Source organism: Bombus fervidus, chromosome 10, assembly GCF_041682495.2.
Source record: "Bombus fervidus isolate BK054 chromosome 10, iyBomFerv1, whole genome shotgun sequence".
In the NCBI taxonomy this organism is placed as follows: Eukaryota; Metazoa; Arthropoda; class Insecta; order Hymenoptera; family Apidae; genus Bombus; species Bombus fervidus.
Genome location: NC_091526.1, coordinates 12488842 through 12515387, shown reverse-complemented (window position 1 = coordinate 12515387; position 26546 = coordinate 12488842). Strand labels below are relative to the sequence as shown.

The window sequence follows — 26546 nt, the reverse complement described above, 5'->3', positions numbered from 1 at the left end:
AACGACGCTGCTTTGTAATTTACACGAACACGATGTGGAATACATTAGAAAGTTTGAAATCGTTTTAGAAAATTCTCGTGTTGGTGATGCCAACTAATTCGGTAATATTTTAAAGAGATGGAAATTGGAAAATTCTCATTTTTCCTAAATTGTCGTCAAACCCGATTGTTATTACGAGTCCCAGAGTTATTACGAGTACGATATTACTTTGAAAAGAGATATCTTCAAGACGGCGCTTATAATGACGCTATGTATACGATCTACTATAAATTAGAAATGTTTTCTATAATATTCGATGATTACGCGTTGCTACTTGAGAACTGAAGAGGATCAGGATGAGTCAGAGATTCGTGAAACAAATGTGACAAACCGAGGGTTAAAAATGCCCAATGTTTAGCGAATCGTACGCTTCACTGGATTGTAAACAGATTTGTAAAAATTAAAAAATAAAAGCAATTTCCATTGTTTCTTTAAATATGGAATTGTGAGCCTGTTTTAAGAACGACAGAGATCGTTGTTGATTACATACCAAACTGTTGTACCACTTTTCGAATCTATATTTTCAGAAGAGTCATTCGATGGCTTCTCGTTATCGTCAAATCAACAAAACACAACAACGTTATAAATATATTATCATTGATTACCTGTACGTACACACAACTATAATCTTGTATCATTATATATGACAGATAATCTGTGTAATATCACTTGTCTCTAGGTCACGAAACGCTATTACCTGTAATATGACTGTAGTGTGTAATTTCATACTGTATTCGTAGATATATGCCTGGAAAATGTATTATATTCCATCCTGCTCTGTAAGTAATAATAATCTGGCTTGTGTTTTATTAAATAAACCGCGTGTGTTATTAAAACACGTTATACAGGACTCGGACAAGTTCTATTTTTTGCAAAAACATTGTTGTATTAAATGAAATTTTGCCTGTACATAATTAACAAATAAATAGACCGCGTTTCTCTGGGAAATTGCGCATTATAATTTCACGTTAACCCAAATTGACGTATATTGCATTTTAGAAAATATTGTCGAACATAACACCAGAGCTATATTCAATGAATTATGGTAATATTGTTCTTAAACGTAACAATTTTTACCCACAAACAATTAATTTACTACATAATATTATACCAGTGAAAATACTATGAAATTTTGTTTAATTTTTCAGAAAGGCAATTTCCGAGATTTCACTTCTAACGTACTCCACAAACATGCTACGAGCAAGTAGATTTACAAATATCCCATCACCATCAAGGATCCAAAAAACAGAGAAAAAAGAAAAAAAAAAGAAAGAAAAGAACTCCTGACACTCTAATTATTATTAGAATGAAATGAAACAAGCAATTACAGCACCGCGTGCCCCAATGATTATTCCAAACGCGTTCATTCCCTCGAATTCTGAATTCGTGTACCTGATTGCCGCCCTGGCGGTGACAGGGATATAAACCCACTGGCTGGTGTAGGTCTTCAGGTTTCCCTGCCGAGTCTATACACATGCTGCTAACCAGGTGTCTGATCTGCAGCGAATTAACAGATTTGCAAACTGTTACTACTGAACTTTCGCCGCGAAAAAGATTCAAAGAAACTTATCTCGCTTCTTTTATCGTTCGATCTCAACGGTCAGAGTGATCTCGCGCAAGGATTTACCACAATACCTTCCTATTTCTTATCTCACGACCCTGAAGAAATGGAAAACACGAAGCCACACAGATAGTACACGTAAGCCTGAAATACGTACAACTAATCATGCAGGTGCAAACGGGTGTTAAGAGGCTTTAGGTTAGAGAAACGAAGAATCGACTTTCGACGAGTATTCAGTCGTAGAAATACGAAGTAAAAGTTGTTCTTAATTACATTTCAAGATTATTTGCTTCTTAATTCAGAGAAGTGTGTTTGAAGTTCATTGCTAGACTGCACAGATTCGAAAAAGTCGAATTTTCGCTTCAAGCGTGAAACTGCGACACGAAGAGACACGAGATAGATAACGAAACAAACGGCTGAAAACGGGGCTCGTCATATGTTTGATCGAGGTTTGGATTCATCGTCCGAGCGTCTATTTGTACCTGATTTCCACCTTGTCGATGGCATGGATAGAGTCCAGCCGGTTTGTGCAAGTCTGCCTTGCGTGCCGGCGAATCCAGACAGGTGTTACCTCCTTCTCCAAGATTACGAACCTGTTCATTAGTTAGTACAATCATTTCACGGATTAGTATCATTAGAAGCGGCAGGTTAGTTCGTACGTTCTTTCGCGTAACGCGACGAACACCCGAGAAAAGGAAATAATTTTGTCGTCTCGATTATCGTATCAACGAATTACTAAAATAAGGTATTTGAAGCAGGTGAACCTTGAAAATCAAGTTAAGTTTCACGATTTCAATATCTATACCGAAAGGAGCGTTGCATTCGCTCTAAAAGTATTTAAAAAGTAGCGTACTTAATTTGAAAAATTTACGTTAAAAAAAAAGTTGCCAATTATTCCTTAAATTCTCAATGCCCGATTCCAATCGTCGACAACCCGTAAATGGTAAAAGATCTTCTTTGGAAAAGGAAACTATAGCGATATGCTATTATTGGGAAAGTTGGAAAATTGAACCTCTTTAAAAAGAACGGATCTGACAATCGACGAATTCCTCTCGTTAGAGAGACAGCGAGGAGAATCAATCTTCGATATCTGCGCGCTATAGAAAACAATAGGAATTATATCCAGGGCGAAAAATATTTTACGCGTTGCAGACGATTTCCTATCGAAAATATTTTTCTCCCGATGGACCGTGTTATTTTTCTCTCTGGTGTTCGCACGTCGCCACGGATATTTACAATCGCCAAGTATTTCGCAGTGCCACGTCTGGGAAAACGAAAAACGCATAAATCAATGGAGGGAAACGTAATAATTGAACGGCTGCGCTCGTATATAAAGCTTCACGAAAGCTCTGGTAAAATTTCACCCTCGCGATACCATCGAGATGTAAAGACAAAAGTACGCGAGTCATGTGTTATCGCGTAAGTGAACGCGATATGAAAATAGAGAAATAACGCTGCGTAAAGGGCCTTTCCATCCTTGTCTAACCAGTCACACACACTCACGTATCACACCGTTCTTTGATCGGCGTTACACTTATATATGAGCCGTTTAATGCAAAAATAACGTAAGTCAGTCTTTTGCTTGTCTGGCTTATAACCACCATATCTAGACATCGTAACCATCGTTCTGTTTTGTGCAGAAGTACCGCAAGTATATCTTCGTTATCTATAGTTCCAGGTTGAATAGCAGGATACGCGAAAATGTCAAACTGGAACCTTTGCAACATTTTTATTTTGTCCTTCATTACCCGGAAGTTTCACTTACCTTAAACAACTCATATATACTGTGCATGTGCATATGTTATTAAACGAGGGCACAAAGGATCTCTGTGCAGCGCACTCTCTATTCCTATATCGCTGTTTCTTTATATGCCGCTATCTTTACATCTCCATGCTCGATACGTGGTACCTGATCGTTCTTTTTTACGCCACGCTGACATTTTATCGGCGCAGATTCCTGTTAAACGTTTCTTTTATAATGAATCATGCGGTGGAATCTCGATTGTACAAGTTGGTTCTTTGTCGTTGTGTTTGCGGAATTTGTGCAAGTTGTTTTAGTTTTGTAATGCGAAGGTTTGAAAGTCCAGTGTTTGTTAACACATTGAATGCCATACGTATTTTATATATTTTGCTCCGAGAGACGCGGCAGTTTGAAATATATTACATCGCGAGATTTAATTTTTGCAAAATATTATGTTGCGTTTACACGCTCCTTTTTGGGTGTTATCTAAGTCGTTCACACTGTTGGACATTTTTAGCCCATGAAATTTATCATCTTTTAATCGTTCTATAAAATGTAGATAAGTGGATTACCGATGACAATCGTGATAGTCAATGTGCTAAAGTAGTTAATACGCTCACTTCTACTTGAAAGTCATAGTGATGTGATTAATTAGTTAAGTTAACACGACTATTTTAACGTTTCGAAAAATTTGATTGTCGTTATATACAGGGTGTACGACCATGAACCGCCCAATTGATTTAGATATTTTATGATTTTCACAGTTTCTCTACAGTACTGTCTCTACCAATCTTCCTTAAAGTTTCCACAAATTTCCAGCAACTTCCTTCTTAAAACAACCCGCATTTCTCCTGATCAAACCGTTCAATCGAGATCACCGTCTGTGAAACGTATCGAGTATCAACGAACGATCGATTTTTCCTCGAGCTCGTGGTACACGGCCCGTAGAACAGTTGCACAGAACGCGAACAAAAAGATGAGGCCTGCAACAGAGCGATGCGGTTTTCCATTTTTCAGATAGACGGCGACAAATCGAAAATGAGCCGGAGCTACTGTGTTTTGTCTGCGAATATACAGCGATCCTTGCACGTGCACTACGCGCATACACCTACGAAAAACACAGACGCACAGACAAACACAGACGTACACGTGATCTTCTCGTATAGAAGACCACGTGTGCTCGCGGGTGTATGCGTTTTCATGCAATAGAATGCATTCAGTCACGAAAGCCCGGTCAGCAAAGTCCTGATTTCGCTGCATGCAAGAATTCTGTGGTCGTTGCAGTTTCAACACGAGCATCTTCGTGTCTTTCATCCTCGTCGTTCGTAGTCGTCGACGTTGGCCGATCTGGCTGGAATAAAAACTACTGATTTATCGTCGACGTTTGGCCGACTTCGATGAAATTCCGGAAGTTGCAGGAGTCCCATCTTCGTGCCGAGCTTTATTAGAGACTCGGAGGCTCCTGTTCGACCAACTAATTTTTTCGAGAGGGTTCCTTTCGTTGATTTATAGAGTCGTGATTTTTGGAAGTTATTCGCAGACTCGATGGAATTCGATGGGAATTGAAAGAAATTGAGGCGACTGGAGGCTAAATAATTGGATAAACGATAGGAGGATTCTTTGAATAAAATTTAATCTTCTATAACGCCACGTCAATTGAATTTTTTAAAATTTACTTATAAAATGTCGTTTCTTCTACCGTCAAGCTTGTCGCTCGTTACCGTTATGTAAGGATACTTGGTAACATCAGTAATTTATAACTTGTAACATGTAAAATTCTATCTATCGTTAATTTGATTGTGCAAGACACCTCTGGTAATCAAATGGAAATATTCCAACTAAAGCGAGTACTCGGATATTTAAATATTCGTTCGATAATCAAAAGTCTATGCAAACCAGTTCATAAAACATACGTTACGAAACATTCACCCCTTTCCACGCGTCATTTCATCGAGCAGCCAAATCCTTCTCCCTGAGCATTCATCAAAGGCACACTTTTTAACGAGCACAAATTTTTCACTCGTATCGGTCCACGTGGATCGGAAAATTATTTGCATGCGAGAGTCGCATTGGAACTATAAATCCACTCATCTCCTCGTTTTCCCGACCGCGAGTAGCCAACGTGATTTAACCAACCCTCCATAGAAACAAAGGAAAAGGAAGAACGAAACAAAAAATATGATGAGAGTAAAAAAATAAAAAAAATAAAAAAAAAATAAAAAAACTTAGGATGTCGGATGTCAGGAAGAAGAGAAGAGAAGAGGAAAGGCTGGCTAGACTGTAAAAGCATAAGTTTCGTGACAGCCAGTGAAATTGTTATTTCGCATGCGGCACGGACCGCATTCCGAAGCGCAGAGCGCGTGAAATGTTTCTTCGCGAAAATGTCCGGCCATCCTTTACGCGTTTCCTCCTTTTTCCAACGCGCCTCTCTTTTTCCACTATTTGCCCGGCCGTAAGAGTTTCTGCAGGCGAACGGTGCCAGCGCCGGGAAAAAATATGGCAAAACGCATTCCATTCCGGTTCGAATGGGGGAACTGAGGGTAACGGCAGGGTACTAGCGAGGGTGGAAACCGGTTGATCGATACGATTTCTACGCCACGGTCTCGTGGCTAACGCTCGATTCTTTCCCGATTTCAACTCCGTCCGACTCGATAAAGCGGATCAAGCAACGAATTCTGTTTTGTTTAATTTCTACGTTTTGGTTTTTCACGCTGAAAAATTCATTTACGTGTCTGTTTATTAACGTTCTTTCATTTTTGTTTTAAGAAAAATTCGAGTGTAGCAGAACATTTTCGATAAATGATTGGTAGAATATTGAGAAATAAATTAGAAGTTAATTCTAAAAAGGAAAAGCGGAAGAAATTGTAATTTTTGGCAAACATAAGACGACCGAAGATTCGGTTAAGAAATTCATTTCCATTCGATCTCGTTCAAAGAGAATTCAACGAGGGAAACGTTGTACCTTTGTCTAGTCGGCGTTTGTAAGGAGGCCTGTGTAAATTATGAAAGATCAAGTCATCTTTTGCTACGTCATAATCGATCATAATTAGGAAACACTAGCGTTGTAAGGTAGAAATAATGAAGTAATTGCAGATTTCTTACATCAATCATCCTGAACATTATTTGCTTCCGAAATAACAGGTTGCAGGTCTTCTAAGTAACAAACACTAGTCGGAGAAGAAAGTAATTCTCTGTTCGATTGTTTCAATTAAAATTTTCGAATAATTTCTGTATACATGGCTAAAATATTTATTCTAATTACGAGACTTGTCTTAAATATTCGTGTAAATATAATATCGTGAAAAAATTTCATTGAACGTTAATGAAAATATAGATTTATTTGCGAATCCTACGATAGAGAACTCCGATATCAGAGAACGAGGCCAAGTCCTCGACTTGGAAAACTTTTCAACAGAGCAAGTCGAACTTCCGAGAAATCATTACCCACAGCCGTTTTATTTTCCGCCTTCACTTTCAAAATGAGTTTTTAAGTTTTACGAAACCAACCATGTAATTCGGTTGCTAACGCGGCCTGGCGGCAACTAAATATTTGAACGACACGCCATGATCTAGAATTCATATTTCTAGGGAAAAGTAATTATCACGCATCATTGTAAATTCTATTTCAACGGACTCGTTTGTTGAAATAGTAAGAGAAGCAAGCGTCAAGAGAAGAGGAAACGATTATATTTTGGGCGAGGAAAAACTGCAAATAGAGAAAGCGACAAGTATTTCAGCATTTAATAACATTTCGAGATAAACAATCAGATTGTGATTAAAAAAGTTAATTAAGACACAACTAATCTCATACATTTTTTACTATTTATTCTATATTTTCACAGGTAAACTCTGAATGTTCATCATGTGACTGGCAAAATTAATAAAAATATGTTTGTCCGTTTCTACTGGAAATCTTCGCTTCCGAAATTTTCTTCGAATTCGAGTTCAACAAAATTACAGTGTACCTGATATATCATCGACTATGATCACTTTTTCCTTTCATAATCTTCCTTTCGTCACTTTCCTTTTCCCACTTGATTCTGTCTCACGATCTATATTCAATTATCCAATCGTACGAAAAATTTTCGGTCTTCCTTCCCTTAATTCGGGATAAAATCGACGAACTAAAGGAAAACAAGGATAGGGGAAAGCATGAAATATCCAGATTGCGTGACACTGCAATTTACATGAAAGTATAAAGCCTTTAATCCAACGTTAGATGCCGTGACTTTGTCGTGAATGTACGAACGTACATGAGGAAAGGATCTAAGGTTCTCGAGAAGGGTCCACGAGATTACGAGGAACAAGGACTGACTTTTCTTCGATCGATATTTCTATACGATATCGTCTCGTAAAGATTATTCCGACGATTTAACATTAAAACGAACGCCAAGTCGTTACAGGTGCTTGTAAGCTGGCATAATTATTGTGTTTAATAATCATCGTGGATCTGAACCATTATTTTACCCGTCTGTTTTAGTCATTCGTTTCGTGAACGTAACACATAAAAATGGCGGCATTAATTAAACGTTAAAAGTGCTATAAACTGCTTCGAAAGAGAATCGGTGGGAATAAGAGAAAGAGAGAAAGGTGCAAAAGTGTGAAAAATATATTGCTCACGCGATGCCTCCGTTTGAATCGGTTGAGATTAATCGTCAGATATGGCCAACCTTTGAATATTTATATAATAATATATGAAGGTCACGCGGGGGAAAAAAGTTGGAAAGCTCGCGATATCAATCCCAGATTTTTAAGAATTAGTCGAAGAGTAAAAAGAAAAAAAAAAAAAAAAGAAATGGATGAAAAATATCGGAGGAAGTTCCTTAAGGATAATGATTGTTCTCTGTTCGAATTATATTTGATCCTTTAGTAAAATATTCACGTGGGTACAGAAAATCGTAGAATGTAATACTCGTAAAATTAGACGAAACTGTTTGTTCAAACTTAATCAGAAAACGAGGAATATTAGGTTCAATTTATTCGAATCGTCTGTATTCTTACTCGGGAGCAAACGTAGCCATTCTAATAAAGGTTAAACAAGATGGATATTACCATTGTTACAAATGGATAGTCACGTTGTAAGTAACTTTAAGTACTTTACCATGGTACATTCAAATATAAAGTGTGACGCGGGTCTCTTCGAAATTTATAGAGATTAGGTAAGTTGTAATCGTTATTAACTGAATTTCCTATGTTACATCTCTGTGTAAACTTTCTCAATTCACCGCCTCTTTCTCTTGATACTATAAAATATTGGAAAATGCAATCAAATATCAAAGCTACATAAAATTAATTTATATCAGAAACATTCACTGCTGTGATATTTGATTTAAATTCTGCGTGTTTGTCTTTTATACGAGGGGAATTGATATTAAACAGTACGAGTTACTTCGTTGATAATAATCAATAACCAAACACGTGTATTTATGATAAACGAAATGTTTGTCAGCCGTGAAATTACGTATCCCGCTGTAGTTTACAGACAACGTAAATTCATTGCAACAATGTCATCCATCACTTTCGTCATTCTATTCTTCCATCAAACAATATTGCGAGCTAAACAGGGAAAAACTCCAGCAGAGAACGAAGAATTCGGAAGTGTACACGAGTATCGAGGGTGGAAGTTGAACGTCCAGGCGTCAGAGACGGAAATCACGGAAATCACACGATGTGCACGATCCGTTTTGCTCGTCTCGCGATTGACAGTGCATTAATTTCGTTTCGATCCAGAGGAAGAAGGGGATGAGGCGGAATGGAAGGGTTGGAGCGATCAATCACGTCTCGATTTATTTCCGTCGTGTTGCGACGCCGTCTCCTGGCCCTCTGTTTCCCTGCATTCGTAATTGCGAAATGATTGTCGGGCTTGTCGCCGATAATCTCGTAGCTCGCTTCTCCTACGGGTCATTACGTCCTCTCGACTCTCGTGCACCACGTATTTGATCGATGCGACCCGCGCGTGTGTTCACCCTCTGTTATCAAACTGCGACTGGACCTGCCGTGTTTCTCTTCGATCTCGTGGAACTCGAAATTTCCTGCTTTACCACGTAACAACGCGTTGCATCGCTAATTTTAGAATAGAATATACAGTATGTGCTGTTTAACTGGAAACGCTCGAATATCTGGAAGAGTACGAATGATAGGAGAAAATGTTGCGGATAAAAGTTGCACGGTATCGAGGGAGACATAGCGTGCTTTTATCTATATGACTGTGCGATTACCTTGAAACGTTACGTGGATGTGTGACATTAAAATTTCTAGATGGATACCTGCATTTTTTATTATCTACTCTTGTAACTGACGATGTCAAAATCTTTTCACACTGGATACTCCTGTCTTTTTCTTTTTCTTTTTTTTTTTTTTTGCACCGTCCACTATAGAATTTTAAAGTTCATATCTCGATAGCGGATAGTGCAAAAGACGTCCGAATGCTAGTTATAAGAATATGTAATAAGAAATAGAAGTATTCATCTCAAGATTTTAATTTCATCTTATACAACTTTCGTCTAAAACATTCCTCGTATCATTCGTATTTTTAGAAATGTTCGAGCGTTTCCAGCTAAACAGGACATACTACTGTACTGTGACTCACGAAAGTATCTCGACGCTTTTAAACGTTCTAGATAAAATGATCTATTACAGCAATATCTCTAAAGTATGTTTCGTGGTCTACGAATATATCGACAAATTATTAAATTCTGATGAAAAAAAAAGCCAAGACAGAACGGAATAATTGGCAATAAAAAAGGATGATACAAAATAAACAGCGAAATACCACATTCATAACCACGCCTAAGTCCTAAAGGAAAATATATGAACCTGACAGACGCAATTTTCATGACACCGTCTCTCGTTTAGCAATTTAATTCTTACATAAACAGAGGATCGGACACGACACAGAAGAGAAACAGCCGCGAGTTATAAGCCATCAAAGGAAGACTTTAATTGCAAAATCGAAATGGAACAGCGAAGTAATGGCAGCGCCTCTTTCAACCAGTGTTGAAACGTCTTCGCCCGAAGCGACGTTCGATTCGCCTCTATTATCCGGCGCGACTACCGATTTCGTCGTGCTGTAAGCCAAGAATTCAACAAGCCGATCGAGACGAATCGATTTCCGATCGGATGTCGCACGAGCCTCCGGCCGCGATCCGATTGAGATTGCCTCGACCGCGGGCTGCATTGTTTCTCGATCGAACGCATTGTTTTCTATGTCGCAAGCTCGTCGACATCAATCATTGTCTTCGCCACCGACAATTGAACTTTGCCTATCTGTATAGATACAGGCTCTGCCAGCGTTTCGTCTGTCTCCTACCTCGTATAAAATACAGGATACGCGTTAATTCGTATATATCGCTGAGAAAAATATCGAGTGGATGTTCCTCCCACTCGTAGCGTTAACAACGTAGATTTCGAGTATCGAACATTGTTCGAATCGTGATGTACGTTCGAGTGGAAAGTTGGAAATTTTGTATTACAGTTTTTAAGAGTTTTTATTCTAACGTAAAATCTTTAAAAGAGCCATTTTACCATTTCTTTCGTTCCTTTTAGCTGTTCTCTAAACACATTCAAACAAATTCACTGAAAACTTTGCTGTACTCTCTTCTTTCATACGCTAATCTCAAGCAAGAGAGTTCAAAATCCTGAAAAACTAAGGATTTCGCAGACCCAAGAAAAACCACGGAAGAACAATCTCGCGGCACTCGACGTCTGCGCGAATCTCCCAGGGAGGATAGCACCCACGCGTCTAAAAACCGTAACGCGACATTTCTCTGAAAAGAAAACGGGGGAAAAAAGAGGTAGGGAAGAAGATAAAAAGGAAGCCCTCTCTGGTCCATTTATCCCATTCGTAAAAATGGCCATTATTCGGCTAAAAGAACGGAACCTCCGAGTATTTGGCGCACCTTGGTGTATCAAAATGTCGGCTGGTAACGCCGTTAAAGAGAAACCAGTGGCTCCGTACGTTGATTCCGATCGTCGTTTACGTAGCTGCAAAAGAGAAGATACGAGGATTGCGGTGAAACACGGTAAATTCTTACCTCGCCGGAAGCTACCGCCTCGCCAGGTATGAACAGCTCTGGATAAACGTTGTCGAGGTACCACTTGAACGACTTGCAGCCGAGTTTCTTCCTCAAGGCCTTCCGTTCCGATACGTCTCCGTACTTGCCCTGCGAAAATTGCGAATCATAAGCCCGGAAATTTTGCCTGCTACGATAGAAGGAAGGAAGGAAGGAAGAGAGCAAGCTGGACTGCGTGTCGGAGGAAAGGGCCGTTTCCGGAAGGCAGGGGTTTAAGGGATGTAAGAGAAGGGGACGAGAGTTATAAACGTAAAGAAGGAAAGGGAAGGGAAGCGAGACAAGCGAGGAGGAAATAAAGACCGGAGAGGAATACACGGAATCTTTTATGGACCCGAGTTTTAAAGCCCTCTAGAGCAGAATAATGGCAATACTTTGGCGGGGGACGATTCACGGCACTCGTGCAATGAGTATCCTTCTACTAGGCCGTGGATGGTCACTTTCGTCTAGTCGTAGGAGATTTTTTTCCATCCCTGTTCTTTGTAATTAGGTTTTATCCATGGAATTTTGGAGATACGGAATGTGGGTTCGAAAATGACTGACTTGTTCTACTTGGAAATTGGTATCGGATACAAGAGCGGTAATAAAGGGACCCGATTAACTGTTAAATTATTAAATCGCTGTTTAATTCACGTGTAAATTGATATACGACGTGTAAAATTATCTCATTAGACATTCGTGAAACGATTTCTGAAGATTTCGACACAATTTTTGCTGAACATTGCCGAAACACCGAGCTAATATTTCAATCGGGATACTTGCCGAAAGTATTATTTCCTTTTACTCTTATGCCACACGCAAACTTCTATTTGCTATAAAGTGCGGCGAAAAAAAGTATATCTGCTATAGAAAATGGAAAATTGAAGCACGTATTGTGACAAACCGGTGCTCCACTGATAAAACGTTTTCGATAGCTGTAAAATAATTTCCAGCAGTACTCGAGTGAACTGTTGAATCGCGTCCGGGACTATTCTTTGTCTGTAATAAAACAAAAGTTGCGTCGCAGAACGCTAATCTGCTAAGGTTATCGTCGAACTTGGAAAGAAATACTGTTATTACCGATGTTAAGTGTTGGAATGAGAGGAATTAAAAGTGAGAATCAGTTCTTTGAAATTAGCCTCGTTTTGAAACCGTGAAAATTTAGTCTGTGATACTGTTTGATGCCTGATAGGGCTGAAGCGATAGTTGGACGGTTTGGTAATAAGAGGGTGAATTATTGTTGAAGATTAAAAGGTTTAGAGCCCGTTTCATAACGGCAAGATTATGAAAGATTAGAAGAATTTCACTTGCAACTGTTCGGATCCTCTTCGGTGGATCGTTGCAATTAGATGGTTCGTGCAAATGAGAGGATTGTCGCTGAAGATTACAGGTCGACGTAATTTGTGAGATAATGGTATCATTTTGAACAAGAAGAGCGGGAAGTTTGGTTTCTTTTCATTTCAATTTTCTTGGAAAATATATTACTAAAAATTAAAAGTTCGCAGAATTCGTGAGCATATTGTAAATTATTTTTAAAAGAAGTTTCTACAGTTTTGATTCTATTAAAAGAAAAATCGAATTTTTATTAAAAATTTCGAAGCAACAGTTTCTTTGAATAAACTAAGACAGCAGCTTATTCCAAGCCTTATTCTTAAAACATTCCATTCTAAAGATCTACGACTTAATAGAAGAAAATTTCCCATCAAAAGTCATCGTTCTACGAATAATAAGATTTTTCTAGAAACTTTCCATAAAACCATCGTATCACGTTTCCTTCAAACTGTCTACAAGACCATCGCTGCTTTTAAAAAGCTATTACAATATATTTGGCGTACGAATCTGAAAAGTGAAATTTAAAACTTAAAAAAATATGTCGCAAGTTGTTTGATCAAAGTACTTGCAGTTGTCTTCTATAAATTTAAGCTGTTTATCAGGCAAACGATGAATTCCATCATGGAAAGACGTCGTATCTTTAGATAAGATCCAATTATTAGGGTATTAACACTAAACTACATGCTGCTTCTACGGCCAAAGACGTTACGAGTCTTATTAGTCAGCTTATTCGCTACATATTACTCCTTTGGATTATTATCTGCTTGGCTCGATACAGTACATCTTTATCCGATGCTCACTTGCAATTAGTGGAGATACAGAAATGAATTTATCGCTTGGCTGATAGGTGGCTTATAATCGTAGAAAGCAACGGCGATTATTTCGATCGAACAACTTGCTCTACTTTCCTTTAGATAAATTTTCAGTTTCACTGAAAAGACTCGAATTATTCATCTGTATATCTAATATTAATAAACTACATGAAATCTGTATAAAAAATTCTTTAAAAAAATATATTGATCTTCAACCCTTTATAATTTCCAAAGTAAAATTTTCTTTCGATCGTGCCTCACGGTACTGCTCTATGAAGAGCTAAAAAAACGACAAGTTATGCCCGATCTGTTTGATTCTCTCACACGCCCGTTTCCCATTATTATTTTAGTACGCTATACAACGTGCTCGAGACAGGGTATTCCGTCTGAAAGACGAAGCAGAATCGAGATCGGCGCGAGGGAAGTGGGAAAAGCGAGACTGAGTAGCAAGTGTTCACCTTGTCGTGACCTATCCTCTGGTAGTAGTACTTGGCATACTCGTCCAGCCACACTTCGCTCAGCCTTATGCTGTTCCTCTTGAGCACGTTCACGCCGCTGCGCCACTTGTACGGCGAACGTTTGCGGAAGATGTGGCCCACGTGCGAGCACGGCACGATTTCCAAGGTACCTGGAAACAACAATTGCCTTTCGAATTTCGTTCGTTCGTTCGTTCGTTGCAACCTATACCACGGAAACGGCTGATTGCGGGCGAAAAGAGGATGGGAAACAAGTTTATTTCGCCACAAACAGAAGCTACATCGCTATGGTTTTCAGGATTTAAGTCTTCAGGGAGATTTTCCATGCGGCACCGTGTAGCCATCCGTGGAAAAATGAGGATAGAGAAGATTGGCGTGATTGTGCGCCCACAGATACCTGAGTCTGACTTAGATTAGATTTAACATGGAATGGGTTTCTGTTAATTGTTATGCAAGGAACGTATGAGAAAAATGATACTGGAAATCTTCTGGATCTCTGTTTTGCTAGACTTTGGTCGTCGAAATTAACGAGAGTTATAGTTGTTGTGTTATTTTTAACACTCAACATGTTATTTGTACACGATACTGTTTTTCGGCCAGAATGTTGCCCAGCATTGTAGTTAGCTTCTCGAACATCTAAAAAAAGGACTGAAACTGATATACGCGATAGCCTTTTCTATACGAGATTTCTCAAAAACTTTTCTACAAAGCGATATTTCGGTGATTATTAATAATAAAATAGTAGAGAAATAAATTTCACTATTTGGAATCTTGAAAATTATGACTACGAGGAAAGAAACAATTTCAATTCACAGAACCAAACAATTTATCCTTCTAGAAGTTTCTTGTATTATCAATGATTATCGGAATAGCATTTCGTAACAGAATTATTGAGAAAATAGATTTTGTTAATCGATCGGCTTTTAATTCTTATCGCCGTATAGCGATATTATGTTATTTTCAAGGCTCCCAGGCTTTAAAATTTAGTTACGCAACAATAAATTTATATAAAAACTTAAGGTGTCATTCTTTCGCGAAGAATAATGTTCATTCTTTAGAATTAGCAGATAACTCGAATACCGGGAGTTGTTTTCTCGTTTCAATAAATACCAGGACAAATTTTTGTATTGGTATTGCACATACCTCCGCACATCCAGGTCTTGAAGGAGAGCTCAAGATTCTCACCACCCCAAATATCGAAGCCACTGTCGTACGTGCCGAGACGGTCAAAGAAAGCTCGATCTATCGAAAAAAGGCCTCCGGCCATCGTCGGTGACCATACAGGCTCCGCAGGATTCTTGTGTCTTTTTTTCTCTCTCTCAGGGACTGCGTGCCAGTTGAACTGATACAGAAAATCAAAAAGTCTTGGGAACCGAGCTGGTCGACATTGAAAAATTATAGGAAATCCGTGACGAGACGACGAAATCTCGAAATATTTTCGATAACGTAGTTTTAGTACCAGCATATTTGTATTTATCCACATGTTTGTCTCATAGCGATACTGGTCTTCCTCTTACTGTGTTTCACCTTCTTTTAAAAGATCCTTTCCCGTTTAATTAATAGATTAAATATGTGTATTAAGAACAATTAGGAAAGAGCTGCAGTATACGGCATGTCTGACTACAGGCGGACCGCAACTACTTACAATTTGCCACTCCCACTCACAGATACGTATACATCACGATCTAATCACTTCTATATTTTCTGTACTGTCTAATCTTTACTCCAATGCTACGATACGATAGATAGGTTCTTAATTAAGATTTTTATATTATTATACGCGTATCACAGACCCTAGAAAGACACGAATACGTTTCTTAGTATATATAAATGTATCTCAAGATTTTACAGATTAAGTATACCAATATTTCTTTATAGTTTTATATTAAACGTACAAACTCCGCGAAATAATCAAAGTGGAGAATTCTGTCAGATTCTAAAGCACAGTTGACATCGGCCCCGTCGAAAGCGCAATCATCGAAATTCCGGTAATAATTTTGCAAATTTTACCAGCGATCAACCCATCCCTGATCGGCAGAGATCGCCACTCGACATTGCGAATAGTTTCCGCGAAATAACGGCGAAAGGAATTTCTGCTTACCTGCAGATTCCAATCGAATCCACCCACGTTCACACCGCCGGAATCCCGCCAATGATATTCGAGCGTGGTGTCGTCGATAACATCGATCACAGGACAAACGACTGTCGTCGGATCACGAGCGATACGATCGAGAAGCGGCTCCAACCAGCCCTCGGTGCATTCGCAATGGCTGTCCAAATATGTCAGGACAGGTGCCTTCGCCGCTGCTGCACCCAGCAAACGCGCCCTGATAAGACCTTCGCGCTTTTGCGCCCGGATTATCTGTACCTTTGGGTAGTTCATCATGTAGTCCTCTAGTTGACGCTGCAGATGCGCTGTGAAATTTTTAATTCGATTATTCAGCGACTAAATAGATAAAAAAAAAAAAAAAAATGTTTGCATATTTATGCTTCTGAAAAGGAAATTAAGATATTTGTAAGGACGTAATAAAATCTTCGTTAGGATTTATAAACGACTCCATTACAGAACTACGAAACCACGATAAAGTAAAAAATAAAAAAAGCACGTTTGTAGGATTAGTAAGGTTATTCCAAAATTTTATTGCTCTGTCTATTAATTTATTATCCTTTGTGGGATTTAATCCGAGATGCTACGTGATGCAGCAACTCTATACCGTCCAACATAGTTACACGTAAAATTCAGATTTACGGGATCTGATGAATTATGGGGACCCATTGGGGATAGCAATTAGTAGACATTCATGATTTAGTTTACGTTAGAATAGCTATATGAGAACCTTCCCTCTAAGCCTTCACTTACTGAGCTTAATTAGTTTAACTGCGGATACTATACAGAGGTTTTATGTATCATACCCGTGCGAATGTAACGATCCTCATCGAGTTTATTTGCAAACTAACGAATCATATTAAAGACAGACATCATTAAACGAATGTACAACGACATTCGAACAGCTGGATAATTATTTTGCCGAAAGAGCTCTACTTTCGAAACTTTTTGTCCCGCGATTCTAGTCATATCTTTCTACTTTTTCTTCTGCCAATAACGGCAAAACCTTCATCACGTTACGAGCTTACTTAGCCCATCATCAAAGCTTATAAAATGCCAGATTATTTTCATTCTTCTCCTGTGGCGATATTACGTTGCAACTTAACCTCGAGATAGCAAAGAAAAGAGACACGTTCCTTGTTATTATTAATTAAATCGTCTTTGTTACAACCATGTTATTTCACACTTCTCTGCGACAGATAAGAAAACAGATAAAAAGAAGGGAAAACACGGATACGAAGACGAAGAAGCGAAGGAGGAGTTCATTGTTTCCTGTTTCTATGATAAAATTAATTTAACTGGTTTTGTAATAGGTCACAACGTCGACCCACGCTGCTCGCTAACTATGTTTGTAAGCCTGACTTCCGGTTAGCAGAGAAGCTTATCCTCGGCATTTAGGGGGGATTGTACAGGCTGTTCTGTTCCTATATCGTTTCCAACACGTTGCGCTTTCCCTAGCCTGCTGTCAAGCGAGCTTAATCTGGCCGGCTTTCCCCAGCGATTTTTATTTTCTTCCCTCTTTTCTCCCTTTTGTTACACGTGACTACGGTTAGTTATCTGTCCGTTCCATCCGGCGACACGTTAATTCGATCTGAACACCTTCGACGATAAACCGACCGCTCCGCTTCTGGCTATCTCTTTCAACGAGCTGAGAAATGTAAATATAAAAAAAGGAAATCTTTGCCTTGTCCTTTGGAGATCAGGTCTCTAAAGATCTTTTTTCTTCGGAGAAAAATTTATTCCAGTTTATTCGTCGAGTTATAGACGACTGGTAATAGCTTCGGTTAATCGCATTAAATTTCGTTTTAACGAATTTTCTATTAAATCATTGCCAGCAAAAGAGGTCCACGGAGACTCGTATTTTGGAATGTTTGCGAATACTTGATTCGTCTGAAATTGGAAGTCTACTAAATATCATAATTTATCTTCGTTAGAGTAAAATTCTTTATAATTCATCACGAATCTCATCCCCCTACAGGAACTACATTACGCAATTCTTTTCCCCTGAACTCATTAACAAACTTATATCCTTCATCAGCGAAACTTCCACGATATTTCCCAACAAAAATTACCAATTAAACGCATCTACCTCGTCAGGCCGCCTCACAGGGCCGATAAAACACTCGCGAAGTTCGCAGCGTGGAAAAATTCTCTTCGATCGCACGATTCGTCTTTCTAATTCGTGTACTCGGTATTGTCAAAAAATTGTGTAAAGGAAACAGGAATGGCAGCCTGTCAAAACGCACTTCCCACGGAAATAATAGGCTTCGTGCGACAGAAAGAGACAATCGATCTTCCGTCAAAGTTTCCTTGGTCGCCGGAAAGCGCGCGTCAGATGCAGGCGAATTTTTCCACGGGACGTGTAGAGAGAAGCAGGGGAAGAGAGACCGGGAAAGATATCAACGTCTCGGCATCGTTGGCATGCATCAAGCTGTCAGGAATTTTCCGAGTACACGCGCGCAACACGTCGACGCCAGCTTTCCCTTCTATTCACGCTGACCCGATCGTTACGGGCTCTGTGCACACCACGGGGGAGATGGATCGCGATTAATCGATCCATCGTGAAGCTACGGAACGCTGTCCGCGATAACGAATCACCCCGCGAGCCTGAATAGAGATACGTTTGCTCGGACGAACAAGTAGCGATACGTAACGAACCAACGTAGCATCTGTATAAGCCCACCGATTTTCCCATTCCTCGACTAGCTCCATTTACAGCAACGATTCTCTCTTATTTAAAGAATGGGTAGAGTTTTGTGCTTTGGTTTCGGTTGCTTGCTTGATACATTTATACTAACCCTCATAATACCAGAAATTAGGTTGAAATCTGACATTAAATACTGGGTAGGATACGCGTGTAATGCGAACGCTCTTTTTGTCCCAGTTGTTGCTAACTTTGTACCTCGGTCGGATACCAACGTTGTTAGAAAATATACATTTCCTTAATGACTAGCCGAGGTACAAACTGTATTCCTATGAATAAAAATAGCTTTATTATAGAAGGAAAAGAAAAAACTAGAAGCTAAATCTCCTTATATTCTGAAGCAAGAATGTATATGCGATGAATAATAGAGCGGGACAAGTGTATAAAAATGTATTTTTCATAATACGACAAAAACGCGATGCTTAGACTACGCCTGTACCTCGTTCGGTATTACGAAGCTTAATCAAAGAGTACAAGGGAAAAACACGATAAAAATTCCTTTATCCGTAGTTTGATCGTGATGTTTCTTCAATGTAAGAGGGTAGTTTCGTATGATATAGTTGGCAAAGAAAACATCTTAGGCGTACATTCTATAATATAAGTCTTTTAAATATCGATAACAATTTTGTTCACTTACGCATATCTGAGAAGTCATCTACCAAAATTATTTCTTGTATGAGGTGCTCAGGTGATCTATCTAACACGGAATGCACCGTCCTCAGCAGTACTGACCAGGCTTCGTTGTGGAAGCAGATTATCACCGCTGTGGGAGGAAGTTCTTTCAAGTATCTTCCAGGTTCTTTACACCTGAAACAGAAAAGAATATTTCTATAGGAAAATTCCAAAACTATTGCAATTCAATTTCTCTTAACCATAAGAGCAATTGCCTCTTTATATCGACGAAAGTGAAAAATTTGTAAATTCTCGATAGTCTAAAAATTTTACATTGAAAGAAAAATCGCCTCTCGCATGAATTTGGAATAAATTCGAGGCGCATTAATATCTTAATCCCATCATCGCATCGGTTGGAAGACACGGATATCATGGCGAAGAGATATCGAAACGATGGAAGGCGAAATACGATAATGCGATTAGGAACCACTATGTTGGCAAAATAAACGACCAGGAGGTGGTGTATACACGTTTCGAAGGTCCCTATAGGCCAAGATTCTACAAGCGTTCGATTCCGTATCGTATTGGCTAATAAAGCTAATGTGGATAACAAGATCCGTAAACAATCAAGTTCCTCCATTTCCGGCGTCGTTACGTGCATTTGTGCGTCCGTTCGTTTGTCAAGCTACCATTTATCGTTTCCTTCTGTACGTAATCCCGTTAGATTTATAGACCATAAAATTTCCTCCGTCTAATTTCTCCAGTGCTTAAAGCTTAATCGTATACGTTATGATAAAAAGAATTGTCTTGTAAAGAGATTTCTAAATTATATTTTAGAAATGTTGAAACCAACAAGTCTTCTCATAATCTTCTAATATCTATAATATTCTGATAATTCGTAAAAGAAAATAATAGAATGTTGAAAGAACAAGTCCGGTAATAGTCTCCCGGTACTTCTCCGTCGTTATGAAGAAAGTAACAGCAAAGAGCAAGAAAAATAACAAAGAGAAATATTAACGTAAAAGGTCTATGGCGAGCTATGCCTTATTAACTCCAACCAATTGATTTTCACTGCAAAGCATCGACGAAACTCTTATTAATATTAGGAAACTTTGAATATATATCTATAAAAATAAATATGTAAATATTATTAAAAAACTTTTAATATATTAATAAAGAAAAATTTGCATAGAAGATTTGAGAAATTGTAACAAAATAGTCTCAGTTGTTGCATAAGCATAACGAAATTCGTGGCAAATGTCGGTAGAAGTTTCTCGCTAAATAGAGCTTCTCGTGTGGCCGACGAAAAAGGGCGGTGCAGGCAATGACGCAGTTGGAAAGTTCATGAATTTTTAATGAGATTTGCTCGCGCATTAAGCTAGGATCAAATTGAAAACCAAATTTTGAAACATTCGGTCTAAAAAATGCTTTAACGTATCACCTTTTCAACTGTTGCGCGCGTCAGGGATGAATTATTTCTTAAACGGCGTCATCATCGTGGAAAACGCATCACGTGTATATCAAATAAATTATAAATCGGTACAATTTAATCGTTAACTTACATAAATTTTATGGTTGATTATAATTACAAGAGTTGTCAATTTTTTTCAGTTAGAAAATTATAACACCAATGTTTTATTGAGATTTATAAAGAAATTCTTACGCAGTAGAATAAGTCTACCAATAGTCATACAAGAAACAAAAGTGTTTCACTTTCTTGAAATAGCAGTGTGTTATGAATTTTCGAATAAAACAATTCTCAGTAGTTCAACCGGTGGTAAATCAGGCGATTGACTTCTCGTTTGACCATAATGCCCATGTACTACTGAACCACCGAATTCCAATTAGATAGAAACTTTCTCATGCAAGTTTATCTCTACAATGTGATCGATTATTCAAATATGAATTTATAGTCCATTCAAATTCATTCAAACATTTTTTTCACGCGTTCTCGTAATAAGCCTTCGAGATCACGTTAATTCGATAAGAAGCAGAAATCTCCAGTTAAACGCGAGCAACAAGAGACCCCGTTAAATTTCACGTAAGACACGAGAGACGATCGGGTAATCGAATTTCGAAAGAGGAATCTCGTCGAGCGTCGACAAAAAAATGTCAGTCTCAAAGAGGCAACTTCATTTGCCGTTGCTGGTCGTGCAACGTGAACTTAACGAAATTAATTCCCCGAAAGCGTCGGAACGGCGAAGAATTTCGTCCGACGTAAGGCGGACAAAACCAGCCTAATTGTCGGAGACAAATTTTGTTTAAAAAGTTGTCACGAAGATTGAATTTGGTCGATCTTTGATTTAGCGACGAACAAGAAACTGAAAATACTGAATTCAAGTAAGTTTACGTTGCTTCCCGCTTTGAAATATCGATTCTAGACTCTGAATTTAATACTGTTAGTAAAGTTGTGCAAATTATAAGTTACCGCAACTAATGAATTACGTTCCATAACATTTTACAAGTAAATTTACAGTAAAGTAATAAAATTACGAATGAGAAAATCTATAATTTGTAACTTGTTATTTATGAATTCGTTCTTATTTAATTGGAATTAAAAGTCACGTAAAAAACAGTTAAATTTCCATAAAAAAAAAAGATACCAATGAATTCCAGTAAACTAAACTAAAATGCCGGCCTTCCTTTGTACTTAATCCCCTAGATATCTCTCCGCGCAACGACACCAGTTCCGTGCGTGTCAAAAGAGACTGAATAGCCGTACCAATTAGTGCATTGGTGCAATATCGTAATATCTGATGCCTCATGGGGCGCTATAAAAACTTCTAATGGTCATGGGGCGCGTACTTTCGGCCGTGAACGTAAAAAGAATGCGCCGGTGATGAAGTATTTTTCGTGTCGCGCAGAAAGGAATGCGTGCAAACACGAACCGACTTGAGTTATGGTAGTTTTCGCACGCGAACGCGTTACAAATATATTCGACGCCTCGCGTGGCCTCACGTGGTCGATAAAGCAAAAATTTCTATTATTGTTTCGTGTTAATTACATAGTCAGAAAGGATAAGATAAACTTCGAACAGTTTGCAAATTTCAATATCAGAATATCTTTGAATCGACGCAAGTAAAAAATGTAAGCGCAAACATGTTCGCTTCAGAAATATCAGAATTGCTATTTTATCTTAATAAGTAAACATTTTCGATTGAAGTTTTTCGTTCTATCAAAGGGCATTCTGTTAATCGAGAGATCTCGAGAACGTTATCTGCTGTTTCCATTGACGTTCAAGTAACAGTAGCGCGCGAGGATAGGAAGCTAAGGTACCTGCTCGTACCAAACGTGTATCTACATTAGCCTAAACGTCAGAAACGTTAACTGCACACACGCTGATACGTGTATATCACGTCTATCGGCTGTGTGGTTTCCTCGCCGTTACCTCGTTCTCGCCGTCTCTCTCTGAAGTCGAATCGAGAAAGCTCAAAGAGAAGTCGAAAAATCAGGAAATCTAGGGAACCATTAGTTCTGGTGGAAGGCAGGCTGATTATGCCAAGAGAAATCAACTCGACAAGCGATTGAAAGGGCGTAAAGGCGTCTTTTAGCGTGCACAAAGAACCGAATGATTAATGTACTTCGATCTATTTTGCGGTCGGCTTGCAGTTGATTAAAATTCCATCGGCTCTAGCGAGGGATACCATAGAATGCAATCTTGATTAAAGTAAAAGATAAATACATAGGAATTTTTAAGTAATTAAGAAATGTATCACAAAAATGAATGTCTACTCGAAGAAGTTTCTTATAATGTTCGCTTAGAATTTTTTCTATGAATCTTTTAGTTTTAGCGCTGTTGTGAATGTACCTTTGTTAAAGTTCATCGTACCATTTACACATTTGTGCTCGTGTTAGAAAATTCATAATACATTTTAATGGATTTAATAACACGATGAGAAATTTTAATAAAAGCTAGGCTTGTCCCGTTTGCTAGATTAATGTACATAGAGGAATTTTTTTTATCAAAATTATACATTCTCTTTCAAAGATAGCAGTAAATTCTAAATACTTTTATTATCATCCAACCTTTTTTCTCTTATTCAAGCAAAGTAGATATATGCATACTTCTATATTCAAAATGTAAAATACGATGGATTTCCCGTTACTACAAGAGTTAACATTTCATACGTGAAATCATTTTCGAATATCGTGTAATGCATATAATAATAAACAATGTGGTGCGAATTTCTGTGTTTATCTATTTATCGGTATCGAAGCTCTATAAATAAAGAGGCAAACGTGTCGCTAAAAATTGCTCACTTCCATATCGCAAAATATTCGTGACACGTAACGATGCAATAAATGGCCAATAAATTCTTCTATCAGATCGCGTTTTCAATGACGATTCGTCGAAAGCAACGGCAGTTTATGGATTTTAATCAGCGCAACCCACTGAACCGCATCAAGGTAATTTAAATACAAATGTTTTGTACGTATCACACGCCTCCAAATATTCTCTTATCTTTTTTCTGTCACGCTGTCAAATGTATTTAAATAAATTGTCACGATCGTCATTAAAAACTGAAAACGGTAGCGTGGCGAAATGAATAACGACATGAAGTATTACATTTCTGTGACTTGATGCAGGAAGTACCAATGTCAGTATTGACGAAGTTGAGATATTAGCAATTAACGATATGATAAACATTTTATGTTCAAATAATTTCGGAAACAGGTTTCCGATCTTTTCAATTTCTTTTCTAATAAAACAAAAAGAGAATTAAAGTTATTTGGATTTTTATGCCGACTTCAGAAAAGAAGGAAGGTATATCTCATATCGATGAGTATATTTCTTTCTTTTTTTTTTCTCTTTGTTTACTTCTTTCTTTCTATTGTGTGAAATTAAAAAAATTGCATTATAGTACAAAGAAAGAAAATGAGAAAAAGAAAGAGTAGAGCATTCTAATGCAAGTGAATACTTTCTGAAAACAGAAACGAACGAAGGATTTTTTGCATACCTTTTGCATACGCCTGTACAATTCAAAGTGGAAACAGTCGCCACCAGGGAAAACTTTCGTTAAAATTTAGTAAATGAATCGCTGCTGCTGCTGTTTGCATGCGTCGTTCAATTGTTTCGTTACGAATTCGTTCGCACTCCTGTCTGTAGCACGACGAAAAAACGAATCGTCACAGTGGCAAACTTTAACCATTATACTTGGGTAAACAGCTAACGTTGTTTATCCGTCTGCGTGCAGAAATTGGGATACGAAGAAAAATGCTAGAAAAAATTGTTTTTTTCCTATGTTTTGGAAACCTATCGGAACAAATGCTCGATATAAATAAATCCAATTAGAATTTCGTCAAAACAAATTCCAGATTCCCAAAAAGTAAATTGCTCGTTTCTAATAAGAAAATTGATTGAAAACTTCCCGTATCGTTCTACGCGACTCTTAAAATTCTCTTCGAAAACGTTTTCTCGAATTTTTTTCCAGATATACCGCGAATAAAATCTCCGAGTGACCAAGCTCGTGGACGATATACATTCACAGTTTAAGTCTAAAAGAGGCTACGATGGATTGTGTTTGCCGGTAACGAGTAAACATCCTCGTGTCGCTCATCGTCACTGCTAAATGCCAGTTAGAATGGTTCCGGCCGCTAACAAGCTCTCTCGTTTGCATCCAATTTCTACACGCGAAATCTCTTCACCCGCGTTAAGCATTGACAGCGAATTTGCGCGGCACTCGCGTCAAGAGAGACCTTTCGACCTCGAGATTCGCGAATCTCGCCTTGACAGTTGACGTCATAACACTCTAACACGTTGTAATTCCCCGATGAAAAATGGTATTTCGAAATACCTTGAAAATTAATTGCCAATTAGGTGAAACGAAATTGCGCCAGACTTCTTATAATGACAGAATGATTCTGTATTCTTCGACGAGAAAATTCAGATTGCTTGGTTATTGGAAATAATATGAGAATGTTTCCTGACATATTTCGCTGTTGTCATTCATGGAGGAAACTTATTGATCGGGCATGCAGAGTGGTGAGAACTAATTCCAAATAATTTTAAATAGATAATTCTAATACTTTGCATCAATGACTTAAAGACGCAAATTGTAAAAAGAAAACGATATTTTAAAATAATTGGAAGAAACGTTTCCTCTTGATAAATGAATTAAATGAAGCGTGAGAAATCGTTCGTTATAACTAATAAATATAAAAAAGTCGTGAATTTTAATTTGCAAACTTGTAGATTTTCTAAAAGCCTTTTGTACGAACATCGTTTGCGTGTTTTGACTATACTGCGCATTTTAATAGATAGCAGCGTAGATAATTACAGGAGACTGGGGATACTTGTAAATATAACTTTTTACTGGACCATATTTCATTTTGAAAATCTCAGTTACCTCTGAAAGCGGACATTTAATACTTTAAAAAATATTGTTGGATGCTCACAGGCAATGTGCATTACGCGCAGCTTATTTCATGGTTAATTAATGTAGATAGAATGTGTCTACATTAAAATATACTTTACTTAAGGCTGCTTTAATGTTGGCGTGCTGCTGCATGGATTTTTAGTTAACGAAGTAGCTCGTCTTCTTGATCACAGGTTAGGTTTTTAAACAGTATAATTAGATATATGTGAGTTTGATTAGCTGGCACGCAGTTTAATTATGAATTATTATTAGTTAATATATCTTCAGTGAAAATACAGAGTCTCTAAATTATAAAACCAAGCGGTAATGGGTGTCATAATTATAGGAAAATTATATCCGTTCATTTAACTCAGCTTGCATTTAACAGAATTTACTTGACGCGACATAAATTTCAAACGATGTTATAACATATAAATATGCGTCGCTTCCTCTGTGCTTTCATATTTCAATCAACTTCCTGTCAAAAAATTCCAAGTTTGTAATGTTTCAATTTGGCCATGGTAAATTAACATCGTACAAATTCTAAAAATAATTCTGCAATACAAACGTGCGCAATTCTACCGTTCGGATTTAAAAAATTCTCCGTATAAATTGAATAATTAAAAATCAACTTGAACTAAACTAACAATTAAATCAAGGTAAAGTCAGGTAAAATGAAATTAAATCTTCGATTATCTTTTCAATCCTTCAACCTGTGAGAATATATTTTAAATTGATACTTGTCGGTGTATCTAAAT

At 37.9% G+C, this 26546-nt stretch overlaps 1 protein-coding gene across 5 annotated transcripts in view; it reads right to left on the bottom strand.

Annotated features, from left to right (window-relative positions):
- The window catches only part of Pgant9 (polypeptide N-acetylgalactosaminyltransferase 9), a 294438-nt gene that overhangs the window by 6777 nt on the left and 261115 nt on the right, over nucleotides 1-26546 (bottom strand). For 4 of the 5 annotated variants that reach the window (XM_072011610.1, XM_072011607.1, XM_072011609.1 and 1 more), the window contains 6 exons: nucleotides 19458-19627; nucleotides 16111-16424; nucleotides 15153-15351; nucleotides 13992-14161; nucleotides 11375-11503; nucleotides 2083-2193 (listed from right to left, as the gene is read on the bottom strand). In XM_072011610.1, the coding sequence (XP_071867711.1) occupies nucleotides 2083-2193; nucleotides 11375-11503; nucleotides 13992-14161; nucleotides 15153-15351; nucleotides 16111-16424; nucleotides 19458-19627 (1093 nt within the window). Of the gene's footprint in view, nucleotides 1-1431; nucleotides 1537-2082; nucleotides 2194-11374; nucleotides 11504-13991; nucleotides 14162-15152; nucleotides 15352-16110; nucleotides 16425-19457; nucleotides 19628-26546 lie in introns of all 5 variants that reach the window. The other variant, XM_072011612.1, reaches the window with a different exon arrangement.